The sequence below is a fragment of the Zeugodacus cucurbitae genome, chromosome 3 (genome assembly GCF_028554725.1).
Source record: "Zeugodacus cucurbitae isolate PBARC_wt_2022May chromosome 3, idZeuCucr1.2, whole genome shotgun sequence".
Lineage (NCBI taxonomy): Eukaryota > Metazoa > Arthropoda > Insecta > Diptera > Tephritidae > Zeugodacus > Zeugodacus cucurbitae.
Genome location: NC_071668.1, coordinates 61850218 through 61869309, shown reverse-complemented (window position 1 = coordinate 61869309; position 19092 = coordinate 61850218). Strand labels below are relative to the sequence as shown.

General features: G+C 33.4%; 1 protein-coding gene across 1 annotated transcript; it reads right to left on the bottom strand.

Annotated features, from left to right (window-relative positions):
- Positions 1-7586: 7586 nt before the first annotated feature.
- Positions 7587-11324, bottom strand: LOC128920345 (uncharacterized). The gene is made up of 5 exons (XM_054227433.1): positions 11004-11324; positions 10141-10955; positions 9320-9915; positions 8187-8967; positions 7587-7650 (listed from the first exon to the last, which is right to left on the bottom strand). Exons 1-5 carry the CDS (start codon positions 11322-11324, stop codon positions 7587-7589), a joined length of 2577 nt encoding a protein of 858 aa, XP_054083408.1.
- Between the last annotated feature and the right edge of the window lie 7768 nt (positions 11325-19092).

Genomic DNA, 19092 nt, shown 5'->3' with positions numbered 1-19092 from the left:
TTATTATATTATGTGTGTATACACAAATTCGTTGGGAAATTGGAACTGTTCGTTTGTGATTTTACTTGATTTGTTCACTTTATAACGTCTTTTATACATATGAGTGGTTGTGTACTCTATTGGTTTTGTAGCATCACTCCAAAGTTCACTACTTCTGAATGAAACAATTGTTCAGATGATCCAAATATTAAAGAACAGTTCCCAAGTAATAGTTTGGCCTTTGGAGAGCAGCTCATTGTAGTATAGTAGATAGCAAAACCATTGACTTCAGAGATTTTGTTGCAATTCAGATGATTCGCAGATAGAGCCGCTTAGTCTTCTTTAAATGTGAAATGTTTAGCACCTGAGCAAACTTCTTCGAAACAGTGATTACATGACAGTCAAACGAAAAAATACATTTTTTATAATTTAATTGCGGGTATAAAAAATAGCACAATATGAAAATTGTTATTACTTGTATTATTGTCATAGTGTTTGCCAATAAACCTTTGCGAGGAATCAAATTTTATTAAGAGCTAATCAGTGAACAACCATATTCAATCGTTGGGGTCTCAACACCTTTTCATATTCGCAAATCCCTTTGTTCGTGTTTGACTCAAATTAATGCGCTACGGCGTACTCCAATAGTAATAGCGTGGTTGAAGCTACTCTATATTATGACCGACAAATTCGTGTGGGTTTAAATTGGCTGGCTGCCGATAATTAATTCGACTTTGATGCTTGAAAAAAATAAAAGAATATGAATATTGGCTCTTTGACATAATTTTTCTTTTTTTCCGTTTTTTTATATTATATTGACTTAATTAAAATAACTTGAGATAAAATTTATATGCAATTGAAAATAATTAGATGTAGTTGGATGTGATTATTAGAGGAATTAAAGTGAAGCTTACAAATTTGTCCACACTTAAATATGTCAAAATTAGCAACCAATTATCCAGTTGAGACAGGCAGCTTCACAACAGAGCAGACAAATTTAATATCGCAGTAATTAGCACATAATGTCATAGCAGGAACATGAGAAAATAATATAAAAATACCAAGCAGAGATAACATAATTGCCCACGAATGGACTGATTTAAGAAGAAAGAAGTTTTCCCAGAAAACAAAACGAAAATAATAACCAGACCATTGTTCGAGCTTCCACAATTTTATGTATTGTAAATATTAATTTGATTACATAAACAAAAACGTGGTCTTCTGTTATCAGGATCTTTTATTCAAACATTTTTTGGGCATGAAGGATGCAAAAGTCGTCCTAAATTAATTTGGTTATATGACACACTCCAACGTAAACATATATTTCCATCAAGTAGTGAAAGTGTATGAGTATGAATGTTTGAACGCTCCCTCATCCCGGCTTATGGCAAACCGATTGCTGAGATGTCGCAGAAGACGAAAGAAATTTTGAGGCAAAAAATTTATCAGTTGCATAATAAATTATAGTATATGTTGTACAGTAAATGCTTTTTGTTGTAATATTTTGTAATCATAAATACATATGGTATAGCAGTTATAACGCCTTAAGGGAGATTCGAATGCAATTCTTAATTAAATGAAATTTTCGAAACTCTCCGACTTAACTTAACTGTTTATATGAGTAAATATAGTTATAGACAGAATGCAATTACTGTGGTTACTCAGTCGCACGTATATATTTTACTGACAGATACACATATTTTTGAAATATTTATGGTGTAAGCTTTGTGGCTAAGTAAATTTCCGCAGGCTATTTCGCAATAATCTGTGTGGTTTCCAATTTGGGTGGCCTACTTTTAGGCTAACAGACAATTAATTATACGACCACATATTTAAGTTGAATATTCCTTGATTGAGTTATTATTTTCGAAGCCAAAAATACAATTTGACGTTAATGTAAATGTATGCAAAAGTATATTGGTGCGGTTTTAACGGAATATGTCTTCATGTAAGTAAATTGAAAATAAAAAACTTCTATAAACAAAAAAATAAATAATTTTTAACTCGAAAGCAACTTTTAATATGCATAATGCATTTAAAAAACAATATTGTGACATTTAGTGGAAATGCAAATAAAAATAATTTTACCATCCGATAAAAATACGTTTTACTTTAGTAAGCACACACTATACATACATCCGTGTATGTTGGATATATGCATACGTAACGAAATAATGACAGCGCTAAGTGATTTCCATTGCCGCTCGTATCTATTTTGTGATTCAACAATCAAGCACACCAAATACATACACCGCGTGATTGCTACTCTATGCCACTGGAAAGGCTTTATCATATCATATCACACGGTCGTTGCGCGCTTTTGCTTCTTTGCATTAAGATTAATCAGCTCATTTGCGCGGCATTAACTTTCTCTACAAAGATATTCTGTTAAAAATATACAGTTATACCTTGCTATAATATGTATATGTTTCAACTTATGTTTGCAGGCAGACACAGTGATAGGTTAATTGATAATAATCTGACTGTAATGCAGCTTCAGAATGTTAAATTAAGCAGAGGTGATGACTGCAAAGCAATGGATAAATGTCTACGTGTATATGGAGTACATTAAAAAAATTCTGTGCAGAACGTTATACTGAGTTAAAAGGCTTATATGTAGGATTTTTCACGTTACACTTAATAATATTACTTCTTGCTGCGGAAATTACAGGTCATGCTGTAAAATCAATGGATTGTCCTTTTTTTAATCTTGATACTTACATTTCAAAGGCTATGTTTTCAGGAGTTGAATTCCGAACCACGAAGTACAGCAATGGTTTCATAAACTCGAACTATTAACTTTTATATCACCTCTGCATTCTAACTAACTTCATCTAGAATTACGGTTTGAAGCTGGTCAGAGTTTCAAAGATATCAAAGTGACTAATATTAACATGACATTCCCGTTTATTGAAAACTTGAGTTTGATTCAAACGATTCCATCTTTATGCTACGTTTTAATGTAAACTGTGTATGGTCTATATATCGTATATGAATATTAACTGAAGCAGTAGTAACAAAAAACAGTTCTGGACTTTCTAAAAATACGCACACACTCATAAGCATACCTAGTAAATGCTTGCACAAATTTTTGTATGCATGTTGGCATGCATTTCAAGGTATTTAAAAACATTTTCATTATAAATTTATATATGTATCCCCATAACTATCTAAAATGTACATTTAAGATTTAATTCAATTTCATTTAATTTACGTAAATTATTGTATGTGTAAAGTTGTTCTTTTTGTTACTTTTCTTAAAAGTATTTGATGAAATACAAAAGTGACTTTTGTTTCCCGTATATTATATTATAGCTAGTATATCTGTTCATAGTATATAATGTTCTTATAATTTAATCTCTGCCAATTTTAGTTAAATACATATTTTATTTGTAAGCATTTCAGTTTAAGGAGTAATGAGATATCAACAATTTTGAAACAGCTCATGTGTACACAACATGTGCAAAATTTCACAGCTGCTGAGCTGTCAAAATGAAAATTATCAGCTATATATCACGTTAGAGGTATGCGTGCTCCACTTGCGCAACTACAAATATCCACCAAAACCCATTCATACCACCACGTGAAAGAGTACGTACGTGTACGAGGTTTTTCCCATTAAGTACTTAGCTTCAGCTCTGAATGGCTTTACTAGTCAAAAAAAATACCCGTTCTGTTAAGACCGTGTGAAAATATATCCTGCTGTTTTACTTGGAGAAATGTGTACCTCCCCCGTTGGCACCACTTTGTCTGCTTAAAAGGAGTGTTTCTTCTGATGATGATAAAACTGAGGATATTTTGAACGCCTTAGGTTGTGGAGCTACACTGCTAAGTATTAGAACGCAGCAGCTGGAGCAGATTACATATATAGAAAGTATAGCATAGAATCAAATTTATCGCCTGTAATTGCAACAACAACAACATCAACTGAGTAGAGAAAACAACAACATTCACACTGAAAGCATAAGCAAATATTTGAAGTCATGCTGGATCTGTGAATGTAATATGCACTTGTTTTGGCTCGCATTTGGTTGCACATGCGAGTGGCGCGTTTATTACGTCTGCTCTGCTTAACATGACACACCGACCGACTGTGGTATCTCCCTGTCATTTCTAGCATTCAAATGAATCCATGAAAATCAACACATACAAATTCAACTTAACGTAAAACCTATTGTATAGGAATATTGATCTGAAGAACTGTTAAACTCAGTGCAACTCGTTAGAAGATAATAAAAAAACATCATATTATTCTCAACAGACAATGTAAAGGGTGATTTTTTAAGAGCTTGATAACTTTTTTAAAAAAAAAAACGCATAAAATTTGCAAAATCTCATCGGTTCTTTATTTGAAACGTTAGATTGGTTCATGACATTTACTTTTTGAAGATAATTTCATTTAAATGTTGACCGCGGCTGCGTCTTAGGTGGTCCATTCGGAAAGTCCAATTTTGGGCAACTTTTTCGAGCATTTCGGCCGGAATAGCCCGAATTTCTTCGGAAATGTTGTCTTCCAAAGCTGGAATAGTTGCTGGCTTATTTCTGTAGACTTTAGACTTGACGTAGCCCCACAAAAAATAGTCTAAAGGCGTTAAATCGCATGATCTTGGTGGCCAACTTACGGGTCCATTTCTTGAGATGAATTGTTCTCCGAAGTTTTCCCTCAAAATGGCCATAGAATCGCGAGCTGTGTGGCATGTAGCGCCATCTTGTTGAAACCACATGTCAACCAAGTTCAGTTCTTCCATTTTTGGCAACAAAAAGTTTGTTAGCATCGAACGATAGCGATCGCCATTCACCGTAACGTTGCGTCCAACAGCATCTTTGAAAAAATACGGTCCAATGATTCCACCAGCGTACAAACCACACCAAACAGTGCATTTTTCGGGATGCATGGGCAGTTCTTGAACGGCTTCTGGTTGCTCTTCACCCCAAATGCGGCAATTTTGCTTATTTACGTAGCCATTCAACCAGAAATGAGCCTCATCGCTGAACAAAATTTGTCGATAAAAAAGCGGATTTTCTGCCAACTTTTCTAGGGCCCATTCACTGAAAATTCGACGTTGTGGCAGATCGTTCGGCTTCAGTTCTTGCACGAGCTGTATTTTATACGGTTTTACACCAAGATCTTTGCGTAAAATCTTCCATGTGGTCGAATAACACAAACCCAATTGCTGCGAACGGCGACGAATCGACATTTCACGGTCTTCAGCCACACTCTCAGAAACAGACGCAATATTCTCTTCTGTACGCACTGTACGCATTCGTGTGGTTGGTTTAATGTCCAATAAAGTAAACTGAGTGCGAAACTTGGTCACAATCGCATTAATTGTTTGCTCACTTGGTCGATTATGTAGACCATAAATCGGACGTAAAGCGCGAAACACATTTCGAACCGAACACTGATTTTGGTAATAAAATTCAATGATTTGCAAGCGTTGCTCGTTAGTAAGTCTATTCATGATGAAATGTCAAAGCATACTGAGCATCTTTCTCTTTGACACCATGTCTGAAATCCCACGTGATCTGTCAAATACTAATGCATGAAAATCCTAACCTCAAAAAAATCACCCGTTATAAGAAAAGAGCATCATATTGTTTCCAATGCCATACTATTACCAAGTTTATTAGCGTACTTTGAGAATTTCAATGTAACTCGCCTGTTAGCGTTTATGTTAACAAAAACTTGCAACAACAGTTTGTATCAATATTCACCAAGGTTACGTATACGACACGTATGTCACGTGCATACCGTTTAATTATTGCCAAATTTTCCACGTTTTGCGCGTAACTAAATGCTCGCGCAGAGTTGAAGCATTGATATTTAACTAGTATCTCGACTAAGTTAGGTACATTTTGTTGCATTAGAGCATATTATAAAGTTAATTTAAATGTCTCCAAGTTCTTTAAATCCAGATATTTGACTAGAAAGAATAGTGAAGTATTAATACTTTTTTTTAACCATTTAAACATTTTTATGATTTTAAATAAAAGAAATAAGTATTATTTTCTAATATCGACAAATTCACGTTCACTTAAACTAAAGCATAATTGAGAAGAGAGAACATTCTATATAAGACCTCGCTTTGTGTTTTTTCGAAGTTGCGTTGTAACTGAAATAAATAAAACTTATTTTTGCTGTGAGCCAAATTTTAAAGGGATGGAAGAAGTTGATAAAAATTTTTGTTAGCTTCTTATAACTCATTTCCGTTTTTTATTATTTGTATCTGTTTTTAATATTTGATTGAATTTCTACTTAAATATTATAGTTTTTTTACGTTGAAAGACTGAATGAAAAAATGTAACCTAATGATATGATTCAGCATGGTTTTAATTTGTGTCGCGATTGGAACTTATCTATGACACAAATAGAGCTCTTACTGTATTATTAGGTAAACTATATTTCAATGCATAAAACGTTTCTAATAACAGTGAAAAGTTTTTCGTTTTTTTCGTTTAAGCAACTAATCAACCGTTTATTTATGGCAATAGCATCTATTTTGATTTTTATTCCTTGAAAATTATGTCTTTATTTAATTTTTATCTCTTACTGAATACTGTATCTGTGAATAACTAAAAAAATAAAAATAAATGTGTGCATTTCTTCATTAAAGTGTGCAACCAGAAATACCATATTTAAAATTATAATTTTATTGCAGTTTTCTATCTGTTGGATAACGAGTTTAACTGTTTAGATGCAAATGCTTTTGAATGAAACATGTAGATTATGCGTTTCATTTATATTTATTTAAAATCATTACACACATTATTGTAGATTACACGTTTACTTTTAGTTACATGTAGATTAAAGTTCATTTATATTCAATAATAATTACACACATTATTTGTTGATTATTATATCGTACAAGCAGTTGATGCCGCTGTCTTCACTATCGTCATAGCGGTTGAGGCCGCTGTCTTCACTATCGTGCTAGCGGTTGATGCCGCTGTCTTCACTCGACTCACTCTACTCGTCAACTATACCTCTTTATTAAAAATGGTCGTCTGTGTCGTTGTGTCTTCGTTAAACTTTGCAAGGTTGTAATTAAAAGTAACAGCCACTACGTGTGGACCTTTTACCCACAGGTTCCACTCCCACAATCGGCCGTCCTGCACCGTCATTCGCCCCGAATGACTTCATGTATTCTGCTACCGTGACAGTGTTTCGTGGCCCTTCGTTTTCGCCCACCTTTTGAACTTCATACCTGCCGTGAGGCCTTACGACTTTTACTTCGTACGGTCCGAAATATTTTTGTTTTAATTTTAAATTTGGTCCATATTGTGTCCGTTTTATAGCTACTAAGTCGCCTACCTTATATATGACTTCTGCTTTACGCTTTGAATTAAATGTTTGTTTGTTTTCTTCTTGTATCTTACAAATATTTTCTTGAGCTAGTTTTCGAATGTTATCGCGTTCGTCGCCTAATTCTTTCATTATGCAATCTTCAAGTAAACTTTTAATTTCTATGTCTTCACATTGCCTCATTTCCAAACCAGTAAGTATTTTGAATGGCGATAACTTAGTACTTCTTGGAGGTGTATTATTAATGATTCTTTGAACTTTTTCAACATATTTATACCAACAAGCAGGATTATCATGACATAGTTTAGCTAACATTGGAACCAATATACGGTGCATCCGTTCCACTTGACCATTTCCCCGAGGAACGCCTGTGGAAATAGTCAAATGTTGTATGTTTTGTTCTGTACAATAATTATGGAAAATGTTCGACGTGAAAGCAGATCCTCTGTCCGTTACTATTCTCTTAGGATTACCGAAAACTGCCGATTGTTTTGTTAATCTATCAACTACGGAATTCGCGTCCGTGCTTTTAGTGGGATAAAGCCACACAAATTTTGAAAAAGCATCTACTACTACTAATAAATGTTGATATTTTTTATTTGTAACCTCTAGTGGTCCTACATGATCTATATGATAAGTTTGTAATGGTCTATCTTCTTTGTCTATCGGTGAGAGGAAACCTTCTTTTTTGCCTGCCTTTGTGTTAATGATGATGCATTCAACGCAATTTTTTACAACTTTACCTACTTTTGTCGAAATTTTTGGAATATAAAACGATTTCTCTAAATACTCTTGCGTTTTTTTAGCGGATAAATGCCCTTGCCGGTGTGCAATGCTGATTATTTCATCTTCCATTGCTTCTGGTACTACCACCAACTCGTTAACGTGGTCTTTATATACTAACCCGTTTCGCATAAAGAAATCTTCGTATTCACATTTTCCTAAGACTTGAATAATCGCCCTGATCCACTCATCAGATTTTTGAGCTTCCCTTAAGCGATGCGCGACCGAATCTTCAATTATCATGCATGCCACACGACTTAAAGCATCAACATGTCGCATTCTTGAATTTTTCCTATGTTCGATGACATAGTCGAAGTCTTGTAAGTACATAGCCCAACGAGCTACTCGTAATGGTACGTCACGTTTTTTAATAGTCATCGTAAATGCATTGCAGTCGGTTACAATTCGGAATTTCTGACCTAGCACATACACACGCCATTTCTTTAATGCCTGAATAATTGCTAACATTTCGAGTTCATAGGAGTTGTATTTCTCCTCTGCTGGAGTAGTTTTCTTACTCATGAACTGTACAGGATGAAACTGCTGATCATCCGAGTTTTTCTGCAGTAACACGGCACCATATCCATACATTGAAGCATCTGTGTGTATCTCCGTTTGAGCCTTTGGATCGTAAATCTGTAATACCGGAGCTTTCATTAAAGCTAATTTTAATTGTTGAAACGCTAACAGTTGCTGCTCTCCTATATGATATTTCGCATCCTTTCTTAACATGTCGCTTAGTGGCTTCGCTATCGATGCATATCCCTCAATGAATCTTCTAAAATAAGATGTTAATCCTAAATACCGTTGCAGTCCCTTTTTATCTCGCGGCAAAGGAAACTGTTGCACGGCCTTTACCTTCCCTTCAGAGGGCCTGATACTACCGTTCTCGATTACATATCCTAAAAATTCGATTTTCTTTTTTAAGAAAAAACACTTGGTCCATTTAATACGCAGTCCGTATGTTGCTGCCCTTGTTAAAACAGTTCTTAATTTTTCAATGCTTTCCTCAATGGTCTGTCCGGGTATGATAATGTCATCCATATAAATAACTACAATACCTTGCTGTATCAAATCACGGAATATTGATGAAATGTATCGACAAAATATGGCTGGTGAATTAGAAAGTCCAAATGGGACGAAGTTAAATTCATATTGCCCTCCGTATGTTACAAAAGATGTGTATCGTTTTGATCCTTCATCCACGGGAACATGAAAAAAAACCGTTTGCAAGATCCAGCGTAGTGAACACACTAGCCCCTTGCAACTTTTCCAAAACGTCGTCTATAAGTACCATTGGAAAATTGTCACGTATAATCTTCTCGTTTATTTTTCTAAAGTCACAGCAGAGTCGTTTCGTACCGTCTTTTTTTGAAACCAAAACAACTGGTGAAGCATACTCAGAATTGCTTTGTCGAATTATACCTTCGTTCAACCAATTATCTATTTGATTATCGATTATCTTCTGATCAACGCATGAAACTCGTCTTGGCGTTTGGTAAACAGGAATGTCATCTGTTATCAAAATCTTCATTTGTACTGGTGACTGTGTCTGCTTTACTGGTTTAAAACTGTGCACCATCTTTAAAACTGTATCTGCTTGCTCGCTTTTCAAATGTCCTAAATCAAGGTCTATTATCGAGTTGCTATCTTTCTCTTTCATTGCTACGCAAAGTGCAGCAAATTCAGTTAAAGCCAAATTACTACCACTTGCGTTGTTTTCTTCTTCCTTTACCTTTAACAATTCAAAATCTTTCCCGTCTTTACTTTGACAAATTTGTCTTATCCCTAAATTCTCTTTATCATTTAAACTTTCGAGCTTTTTTCTGCCGAACTTAGCGCCCTTTTCGCTAAAAAAAATATTTACGTTTTTTAAAATATCATTTCCCAGAATTACTTCATATGGCAAGTCATTCAGCCCAGTAACGTGAAAAGTCACTGTGAAATTAATCCCATCCACTTCGATATTTATTTCAAAAGTACCTAGTGTACTTACTTCACTGCCTTTAATGCCTCCCAGGATCGAACGATTATCGCTAAGCTTCGAAATTCCTATACGCTTAAACATATCATACCTCATTAAACTCACGTCAGCACCCGTATCAATTAAAGCACTGATCACTAAATTACCCATCTTCATTGGTTTGAAGATGCCACTTGTCTTCCAGACAGTCAAAGCGCTATTGCGTTTTGATTCTGTATTAACATGCACGTCGTTTCTACGATCGCATTCAATTTTACGATGGCCCATCTGTCCACACTTAAAACATTTGATCTGCCTAATCTTATCACAACCATTGGCCAAATGAGATTCGCTTCCACACTTGAAACACTTCCTTTGAACCCTTGGTTCCACCGGTGTTGCCACCCCATGCCATGACTTCTCCTTGCTTGAAGGCTGTCGAGAATCATGTACCCTCTCATTCTTATCACAACCATTGGCCAAATGAGATTCACTTCCACACTTGAAACACTTCCTTTGAACCCTTGGTTCTACCGGTGTTGCCACCCCATGCCATGACTTCTCCTTGCTTGAAGGCTGTCGAGAATCATGTACCCTCTCATATACTCTTAACTGCTCTTTGAGCTCTTGTATTGTTCGTGCCTGATATAAAACTGTTTTATTTAATTTTGAATCTGGAATTCCTCCAATAAAGTACAAAATGAGACTTTCGTCATCTAAACCAACTGGCTTGGCAATTTCTATCAAATTGTACAAGTATTCACGAAGACTTTCGTTATTTTTCTTACGACGATTTTGTAACATGCGATGAATATCTAGTGATGTTGGTTTTACACCGAACTCACTTCTCAACGCCGATTTTAGCGAATTGAAACTATTGATTCCCGTCTGGCTACGTACAAACAATTTAGCAGCCCCTCTAAGAAGCTGTTTTGCAAACACAAATCGTTGTAAACTGTTCCAATTTAAAGTTACCGCGTTATCCTCAAATTCTTCTAACCATTTATCAACACCTAGCTCATCCGTACCACTAAACAATGAAATACTCCCTTCCACATCCCTCAGTGTGAACTGCGGATTAAACACTACATTGTCTTGGTGAGAGGTTGGTGCCTCTACCATTGTCACTGAACGTGTTTCACTTTCACTTTCATCTTCATCCTCCAACACATGTCCGAAATATAAGAGCAACCTATCTCTTAATTCACATTTCCTGCCTTGAACACTCAGTCCAACTTCCCTCAATTTGTTCTTCAGAGCTACCACTGTCAAACTCAAAATATCTTGTACGTCCATCGTCTTTTCCTGGTGTGTTGATTATGATTACAAAAAACAAAATCTTAAAATACAACTTATCTCATAAACAATATTATATCAATAAAAATTCTTAAGTGATTTCAAATTCACGCTTAAGTTACAATATTTCAATTTAAGTAAACATTTTAAAAGTATTTATACTGGTTCTCTGGACATACTATGTATCAGCAAATAACATTATGTATTAGAAAATAATATTAACATTCATAAGTTTTTACAGCACATACGCAAATGTAGCTAATTCTTATTTGGAATTCATTACTGGAATCTTATAACAATGTTGTAGCAAATAACATTATGTATTAGAAAATAATATTAACATTCATAAGTTTTTACAGCACATATGCAAATGTTGCTAATTCTTATTTGGAATTCATTACCATTATTGGAATCTTATAACAATGTTGTAGCAAATAACATTATATATTAGAAAATAATATTAACATTCATAAGTTTTTACAGCACATATGCATATGTAGCTAATTCTTATTGGACTTCATTACCATTATTGGAATCTTATAACAACTTATACAAACACATGTTTCGTTTCCAATTTTTGCTTCTGTCCATTTGTTCTTAATTCAGTGCTACCAAATTACATACATACATTCTCTCTCATCTTCCTATGTCTTTCCTTCATCTCATTTTCTAATTGGCGCAGTCACTTGAATCTTTGCAGCTTCACACCTTCTCACTTTTCCGTCTTTCTGCTTCTCTCGTTCTCTCGAACTTTCTGGACCTTTGAATTGACAAATTTGAATTACGACGCCAACTGTAACTGCCGTTTGTTGCAAGATTGAACATGTCTGGAACGATTTTTGCATGTATCACTTTTAGTTTTTGCACATTTTAATTTTAATGTAATACACATTTTCTCCAAATTTCCTTGTATGTAACGATATTTTTACACGTATTAGTTTAAGTTTTTACACAAAACAGTTTTAATTTAACAAATTTTCGAATTTCCGACACCGCTCACATACGTTCACATCTCGGCTGAGCCCACATTTGTAGATTATGCGTTTCATTTATATTTATTTAAAATCATTACACACATTATTGTAGATTACACGTTTACTTTTAGTTACATGTAGATTAAAGTTCATTTATATTCAATAATAATTACACACATTATTTGTTGATTATTATATCGTACAAGCAGTTGATGCCGCTGTCTTCACTATCGTCATAGCGGTTGAGGCCGCTGTCTTCACTATCGTGCTAGCGGTTGATGCCGCTGTCTTCACTCGACTCACTCTACTCGTCAACTATACCTCTTTATTAAAAATGGTCGTCTGTGTCGTTGTGTCTTCGTTAAACTTTGCAAGGTTGTAATTAAAAGTAACAGCCACTACGTGTGGACCTTTTACCCACAGGTTCCACTCCCACAAACATGAGAATAGTTGAGGGTAGAAACTGAAAGGATCGTTTTGATACATACCGTACTGAAGAGAAATTAAATGTGTGAATTTAAAATTAAATATGTACCATAAGATATTTCATGTCCTCATTGAAAAATAGTTAAATTTGAATTTTATAGAATATAATATATGTATATTAATATAAACTAAGAGCAGTAAATCTTTTATAACATCTACTAAACTAAATGTATTGCTTAATTAAGTTAAACTAGTTCACTTTGAAATTAAGCTGAACAGCTTATGAGCACAATAAGATTTTTATAAGTTACGCATACGTCCTGTATCACCACTGAGGTTCACCTAAGAGTGATTGGCATTTTTTTTTACTTCGTTATCTTCTTGAATATTAAAAAAAATGTGTTGTGTGTAAGTTGAAAGCATATGTTAATTATTAAGTTGGTGTTAGAAATTAAATCTAAAGATTTTGGTTTGCAAATAATTGAATTAAACTGCAGGTCATATATGCGTATATGTATATATAATGCGTATTCTGAATAGTATCCCTTTTTATGTTGAGTTTTATGTTGTTTCGCCTGCTGCCAAGCTCCTCACATGCGCTCGACTTCACAACAAGAGTCTTTATTCCATTCTGCCAGTCCTTAACTTACCTGAGTAACTTCCTCAACAGTTTAATGCACTCACTTATCTTATTTATTATTCCGTTGCAATGCTACTCATGTCGCTTATGCTGTTGCATGCGGCTCTTCTTTTTGTGGGATATCACTTTAGTGACACTTAGCAATTGAAGTACGGGAAAGCAGTATAAAATAAATAGGGTTGAAACAGAAGACACTACGGATGTACCACCACTGACATCTTTTCTATATTACGCGCATATTGTAAATTAAAACTTGAAAAACCTACGATCTAAAGTTTGACTAGGAAACCTTATTGAGCTTTCTAGTTGGTATAGATAAAATACTTGTTGCGGAATGTCACTTGGCAGAAATTAGATAAGCGATAACAATACAGATGGTGTTCACAAGATGTAAAAATTTTTTAGTGATTGTGGAATTTGCGAACTTATTTAGTGTTTCAAGACCTTTTAATTGTATATGACATGGACTTTGTTTTCAGTATGAGGAAGGAAGTAATGGTTCTTATCGCTGGTTCTGCAAACTAAAGGTATATTCAATTATTAGTTTATTCGAAATTGACGAATTTTTTTCAGATTTCGTGAAATATTTATATTATTAAATTTGCAAATAAAGTTTTCATATTAATTTTTATTTTGCTTCTGATGCGTTTTCCCTGAAATATGTATTTAATTCATAAACGAAAGCTGATGATATCCTAAGGTCACATATCAAATGGGAATGGACAGGAATACAAAATGAACAGCAAAGCTGTAAAAGTTTTCAGTGAGTTAATTGTTGGCATAACATACTTCGTACATAGTTGATTGTTATTCTTGCTGCTGTTAGATCAATATTTGTTCTATTGCAGCTACAATATATGCAAGTATTTGTATATATTCCATAAATTTAATTTCGACTCTCAAAAATTGTTTTTACTAATATAATTTTTTTGGGATGCACTTATTGCAATTTTGGTTAACCATCAAAAATTGCCTTTTTATGTATAGTTGCATATGCATGTTTGTGTACATTGTGATGAGTTTTAGGTTTTTATTATATTTTATTTTATTCGCTTGGATCATGCCAATAAACCAATTTGTTTCGTGAATATTTTTACTGATTTTCCGAATTAATCCAAATTCTAAATAAATATAAATTTTCAGTTTAAAAATATGTATGTAGATATAAAAAATAAATTATATGTGTATATCAACCAGCATATTATCCACCCTTATTTCTTAGCTTGAAGTATTCGAAATGTATTTTATCGAGTATCGCACCGTTGTTTTTAGTGCCTCCAACTTATATGCACTTTAAAAGGTCTAAGGATGCCACTAAATTCCTCAATAGGATCTCTTGCTTTTGTTTTATAGACTTAAAACAAGGGGCTGTATGCAAGCATGCAAGATACTGACATCTTCATATTTATACAACATGCAGCACTGCTGCAGTTAAGCTGTTGACGTTTGCTTTACGTGCCTTATAATTCTTCGTTCGTCCTCCAATACGCATAGGTGTGTGTCCGAATATTTGCTTGTGGCGTGTCCTAAAGACGTCAAAGTCCTTAACGACATTTACTCGTGATGTGCTGTTCCATCCTGTGACATAACATAGTTAGTTATTGTTGGATCATCTTTTGTTACTTACTTATTCTTGCATTGTTGCTGTATAATTTTATGTCGTTATAGTGTCAGGTTGTTTTACGATGACTTAGACGTGATTCAATTTTCAGAAGAAGAATACAGTTTGTCCTTTCTGTGCAAATATTTAGATACTATCTTACAAAAAAATGTCTATGACTTATTAAAATTGTATAAAAATGTAAAAATGCTTACATTGCTTTTTAGAGTAATTTATTTTTATTATAAAGATCTGTAAAATTAACACTTCCATTCCAAACGAAAGGAAATACATTTTCTAACAGTTTCTAATCAGAAGTAAAAGTGGGCCTCGATGTTATCACAAGTGAAATAAAATGTATACAAAATAATAAATTAACGATTCGTTTTTTAAACAAACAGTTAAATTTAAAGTATTATCAGAATTGCGAGAAAGTATATAAATAAAATTTATGTATTTATATTTTTTTCTGTAACTTTTTGTTTGCTGCCAAGGCTTTATATAGAATTGCGCTATTTTATAGATATACATAGATTAAAGCGAATATTCTACGACAAATACGAAATGTGCAAGGATAATACTAAATATTGGACCGTATGCATATCATACCCAATTGTAAGTTTTACAGAATGCAATGGTGACTCATGGAGTATGGGATGCCATTCAGCAGAGATAAGCTGATTTTTCGTTGAAAATCCGGATCATTTTCAAGTTGTTGTTCAGCCTAATTCACAAACGTATGACGGTTCTGGTGGTCAAGCGGGTCAGTTCTAGCGTCAATTTGATCTTGTAATGACCTTTTCGCAAATTTCGTCACAACGACGTCACTGAGATACGACGTGTGAGAGACTAATTTGGGTCTTCCTAAATTGATGCGCTAGTGTCAATAATATTCACGACACTACGGAGACTTTTTTGTCTCACTGGCACGGGAACATTTTGTACTGTAAATGTGGATTCAAATTTTTTAACTAGACTCTTAATTGTTGATCTGTCAAACGATTATGACGACCATAAAGTTGAGGCCACTGACTCCAAATTTCGGTAGTTGATTTATTAATTTCGATCGCTTTTGGATCGTATATCTTTCCGTGATGAAATGACAAACCTTACTTAAGAGAAATTTCAAAAGCGTCGTTTGCTGTTCCTATCAACTTTTGCAGCGTCTCTATTGAAAAACCCTTTATATGAGTTTTGCATAAGTATTGGAATATATCTACTCTGCGAGAGAGTACAAATTACATTTGTATTTTAAATATGCTTTTGATCGTCTCGGAGATACAAATAATATGTACGCCAAACAAAGGTTCAGAAATATTTAAAGATTATTTCATTATTTGACGTAAATTGACCAATCTCTCTATTGAGGACTAAGCAACATTTAACAACTTGCTGGACTTATCATAAGTTTCAAGTTTTTTTTTCATCGTAGTTCTCCAGTAACTTTTAAATTAGAATTTCGACAATTCTCCCAAAACAAGAACAAAAAAGCCAAGGTCTGTAAAATTTGATGGACAGTTTATTACAATTTTTACGAACGAATTTTGATTTAAGTCGAAAGATTACTTCTCTATAAGTATAAATAGGTTTCTAATTGCACTTAACAAGTGAATATATCCAAAAAATTATCTAATTCTAGAACATGATTCAAACACTTATATCAAATACGTATCTGTACAAATTGCATTGATAAACACATTTTGAAGAAAAAATAATATATAATATATAGTACATTGTTGTGTTAATATTTCCAATACACTACATATATTACACATTTTAAAACAAATTATTACAAATAATAATTTTAATGACACATTCTTTGCTTTTGTTACATTTGAGCGCAGTTAGAGAATACTTATATTTCGATCGATTATGTCAATTATCAATTATCTTTTCCGTGTGTATACGTGTTCATATGGCTAAAATATTATACTTTGGTTGTTTTAGTTATATAATAATTGTATACACAATTGCACATGAATGAAGCGGTGTGTTTGTTAACAATTTTCACGTCGCTTTACTTTGCATATAGTACAAAAAAAATGTTTGGTTGTCATCATAACAAATGATTATGATAATTCGATTATGTGAATCCCAAATAACTATTAAATATGTATTAATTATTTAAAAATTACCTTTTATTACACAAACTAATGTAATTTAATATTTTCCTGAATTAAACTGAAGGACATTTTTTATGAATCTTTAGTTATTGCTCTTTATAAAGTCAAATACATATATGGCAAAACACATAAAAACAAAAAGTTTCTGAGTAAATAACACAGCGAAGCGGAAACTCGTCGCTGTTTAAAGGAAAGGTGTGAAAGTCAGGACAAACAGGCATGTTATAAAACGGAAAAGTTATAGTAAAAACTGCATTAAAAAGAAAACAAAATTTAGTAAAAAGAAAGGAAAGTTGAAATATTAAAAACTAGAAGTAAGGAACTGAATACAAGTGCTCAAATAATCAATAATGCAAAGCAATGAAAAATCCAATGGTTTGGACTGAAAGGAGTGAAGTTATTGATTTGACATATGACTGCTGAGTCATGTGGCATTTGTGACGGTTGATTTGTAAAAGTAACGCTATTAACCTTTCTTCTGTTTTTTTTTCGTTTTACACTTTTGCAAACCCAATGTGCATATCCTATTTTTTAATTGACTATATAATTTTTTCCTTTGGTGTGGAATTGTTTCCGTTGTGTACTTGAACGTATATTGTTGGCGGCATTTTGGCGGTGCAAAAGATTTGTGGGAATAAAAATTTATTGTTGTTTCTTATATGCGTTTATATTTTATGACGCTGGATTTTAGTTAACGAATTTACATGCATTTTATTAACGAAATTTCTAAAGCTATATCAATCACATTCTCTGGAGTCATTTCCTTTTAAGTGGTTCAATATGAAGAATTTCTGTCGAAAATTTCTAATAATCCTTTAATTCAGTAAGGAAAAAGACTAGAAAAACTAAATTTTATGGTAAAGATTTCTTAGCAATATTAAGTGAACATGTAATTTTGAATATAATGTAGGTCACCAAGCTACATTACGGTCCAGAAATTTCCCCAACCCATATAATATATATAATGAAAAAAGCCTACATGTAAATTTATAATATATAAAAGTTCAGTCGGATCTGCCCAGCAAAAATATTTTTCTTCAAGTCGTTATACTTTCCTCAGCTTTTATACACATAAAATAGAGTGTTTATATGTACATATCCCTTTTCCAAATTTTTCTCACTTGCTTAAATGCAAGTGCTTGTGTGTCTGGGTGTGTCAGGTGTGTAATACTATACGTCATCTTTTGATTATTGCTTGAAGCAAAGCGGAAATTTAACGCTTTCGAAAGGAAATGTGTGCTATACACATTTTGTGTGCTATTCCAAAAGGAAAAGAAAGAAAAATATTAAAAAATAGTGGTAAACAAGTATTCACACTTGAGTAATCACGAATGCAAAACGTTGAAAAGCTGAGCGGTTTGCATTGAAAGGAGTCAAGTTGATGATTCGACATTTGATTGCTGAGTCATTCCACACTTGTGCCAGGTACTTTGTACCAACAACTGCTGTAAATGGTGCAGTAAGCTGCGAATGCTATTACTTCTGTTATGCTAGCTGATGTCCTTTTGTCGTTTTTGTGCTTTTGTTAACTGATTGTTCATTATAGCCCGTTTTTTAGTTTATTGTAATTTCCTTCGTTGTGTTCTTATTGTAGTTTTTTAGTTTTTATTCCTGCTTCACTTTCGGGCTCGTAAAAATGCCATATTTAATAGCATTGGTTGATGACGCTCATAAAATAATAGAAGCAATGAAAAACTTAATGGCTTTGAAGAAGTGAACGCAAAGCCCTTTTTAATTGCCTAAACAAATAATAGTGTTGATCAAATTCAAAAGACCATATTTTTAATTAATTAAGGGATTGTTTATAAGGACCACAAAAAATTGGGTTTCGTTTTACTTTTTTCTTTTCATATTTTTAAGAATAAAGCACCTATTCATAAGCCGATTTAACATTTGAAAAGTAAAACCCTACAATAGAGAGAGTATAAAAAAATGCGGTGAAAAAGATATATATATATAATTTTTTGTTAGTGTACGTAAAGTTATTTGAAGTTAAATCAAGTCC

Coding starts and splice junctions, on each gene's coding strand:
- LOC128920345 (XM_054227433.1), bottom strand. CDS start 11,324: ATGGACGTACAAGATATTTTGAGTTTGACAGTGGTAGCTCTGAAGAAC. Junction 10,956..11,003: donor AAGAATTTGAGGATAACGCG/GTAACTTTAAAT, acceptor TTTGCAAAACAG/CTTCTTAGAGGGGCTGCTAA. Junction 7,651..8,186: donor GATTTCTTTATGCGAAACGG/GTTAGTATATAA, acceptor CTATTTCCACAG/GCGTTCCTCGGGGAAATGGT.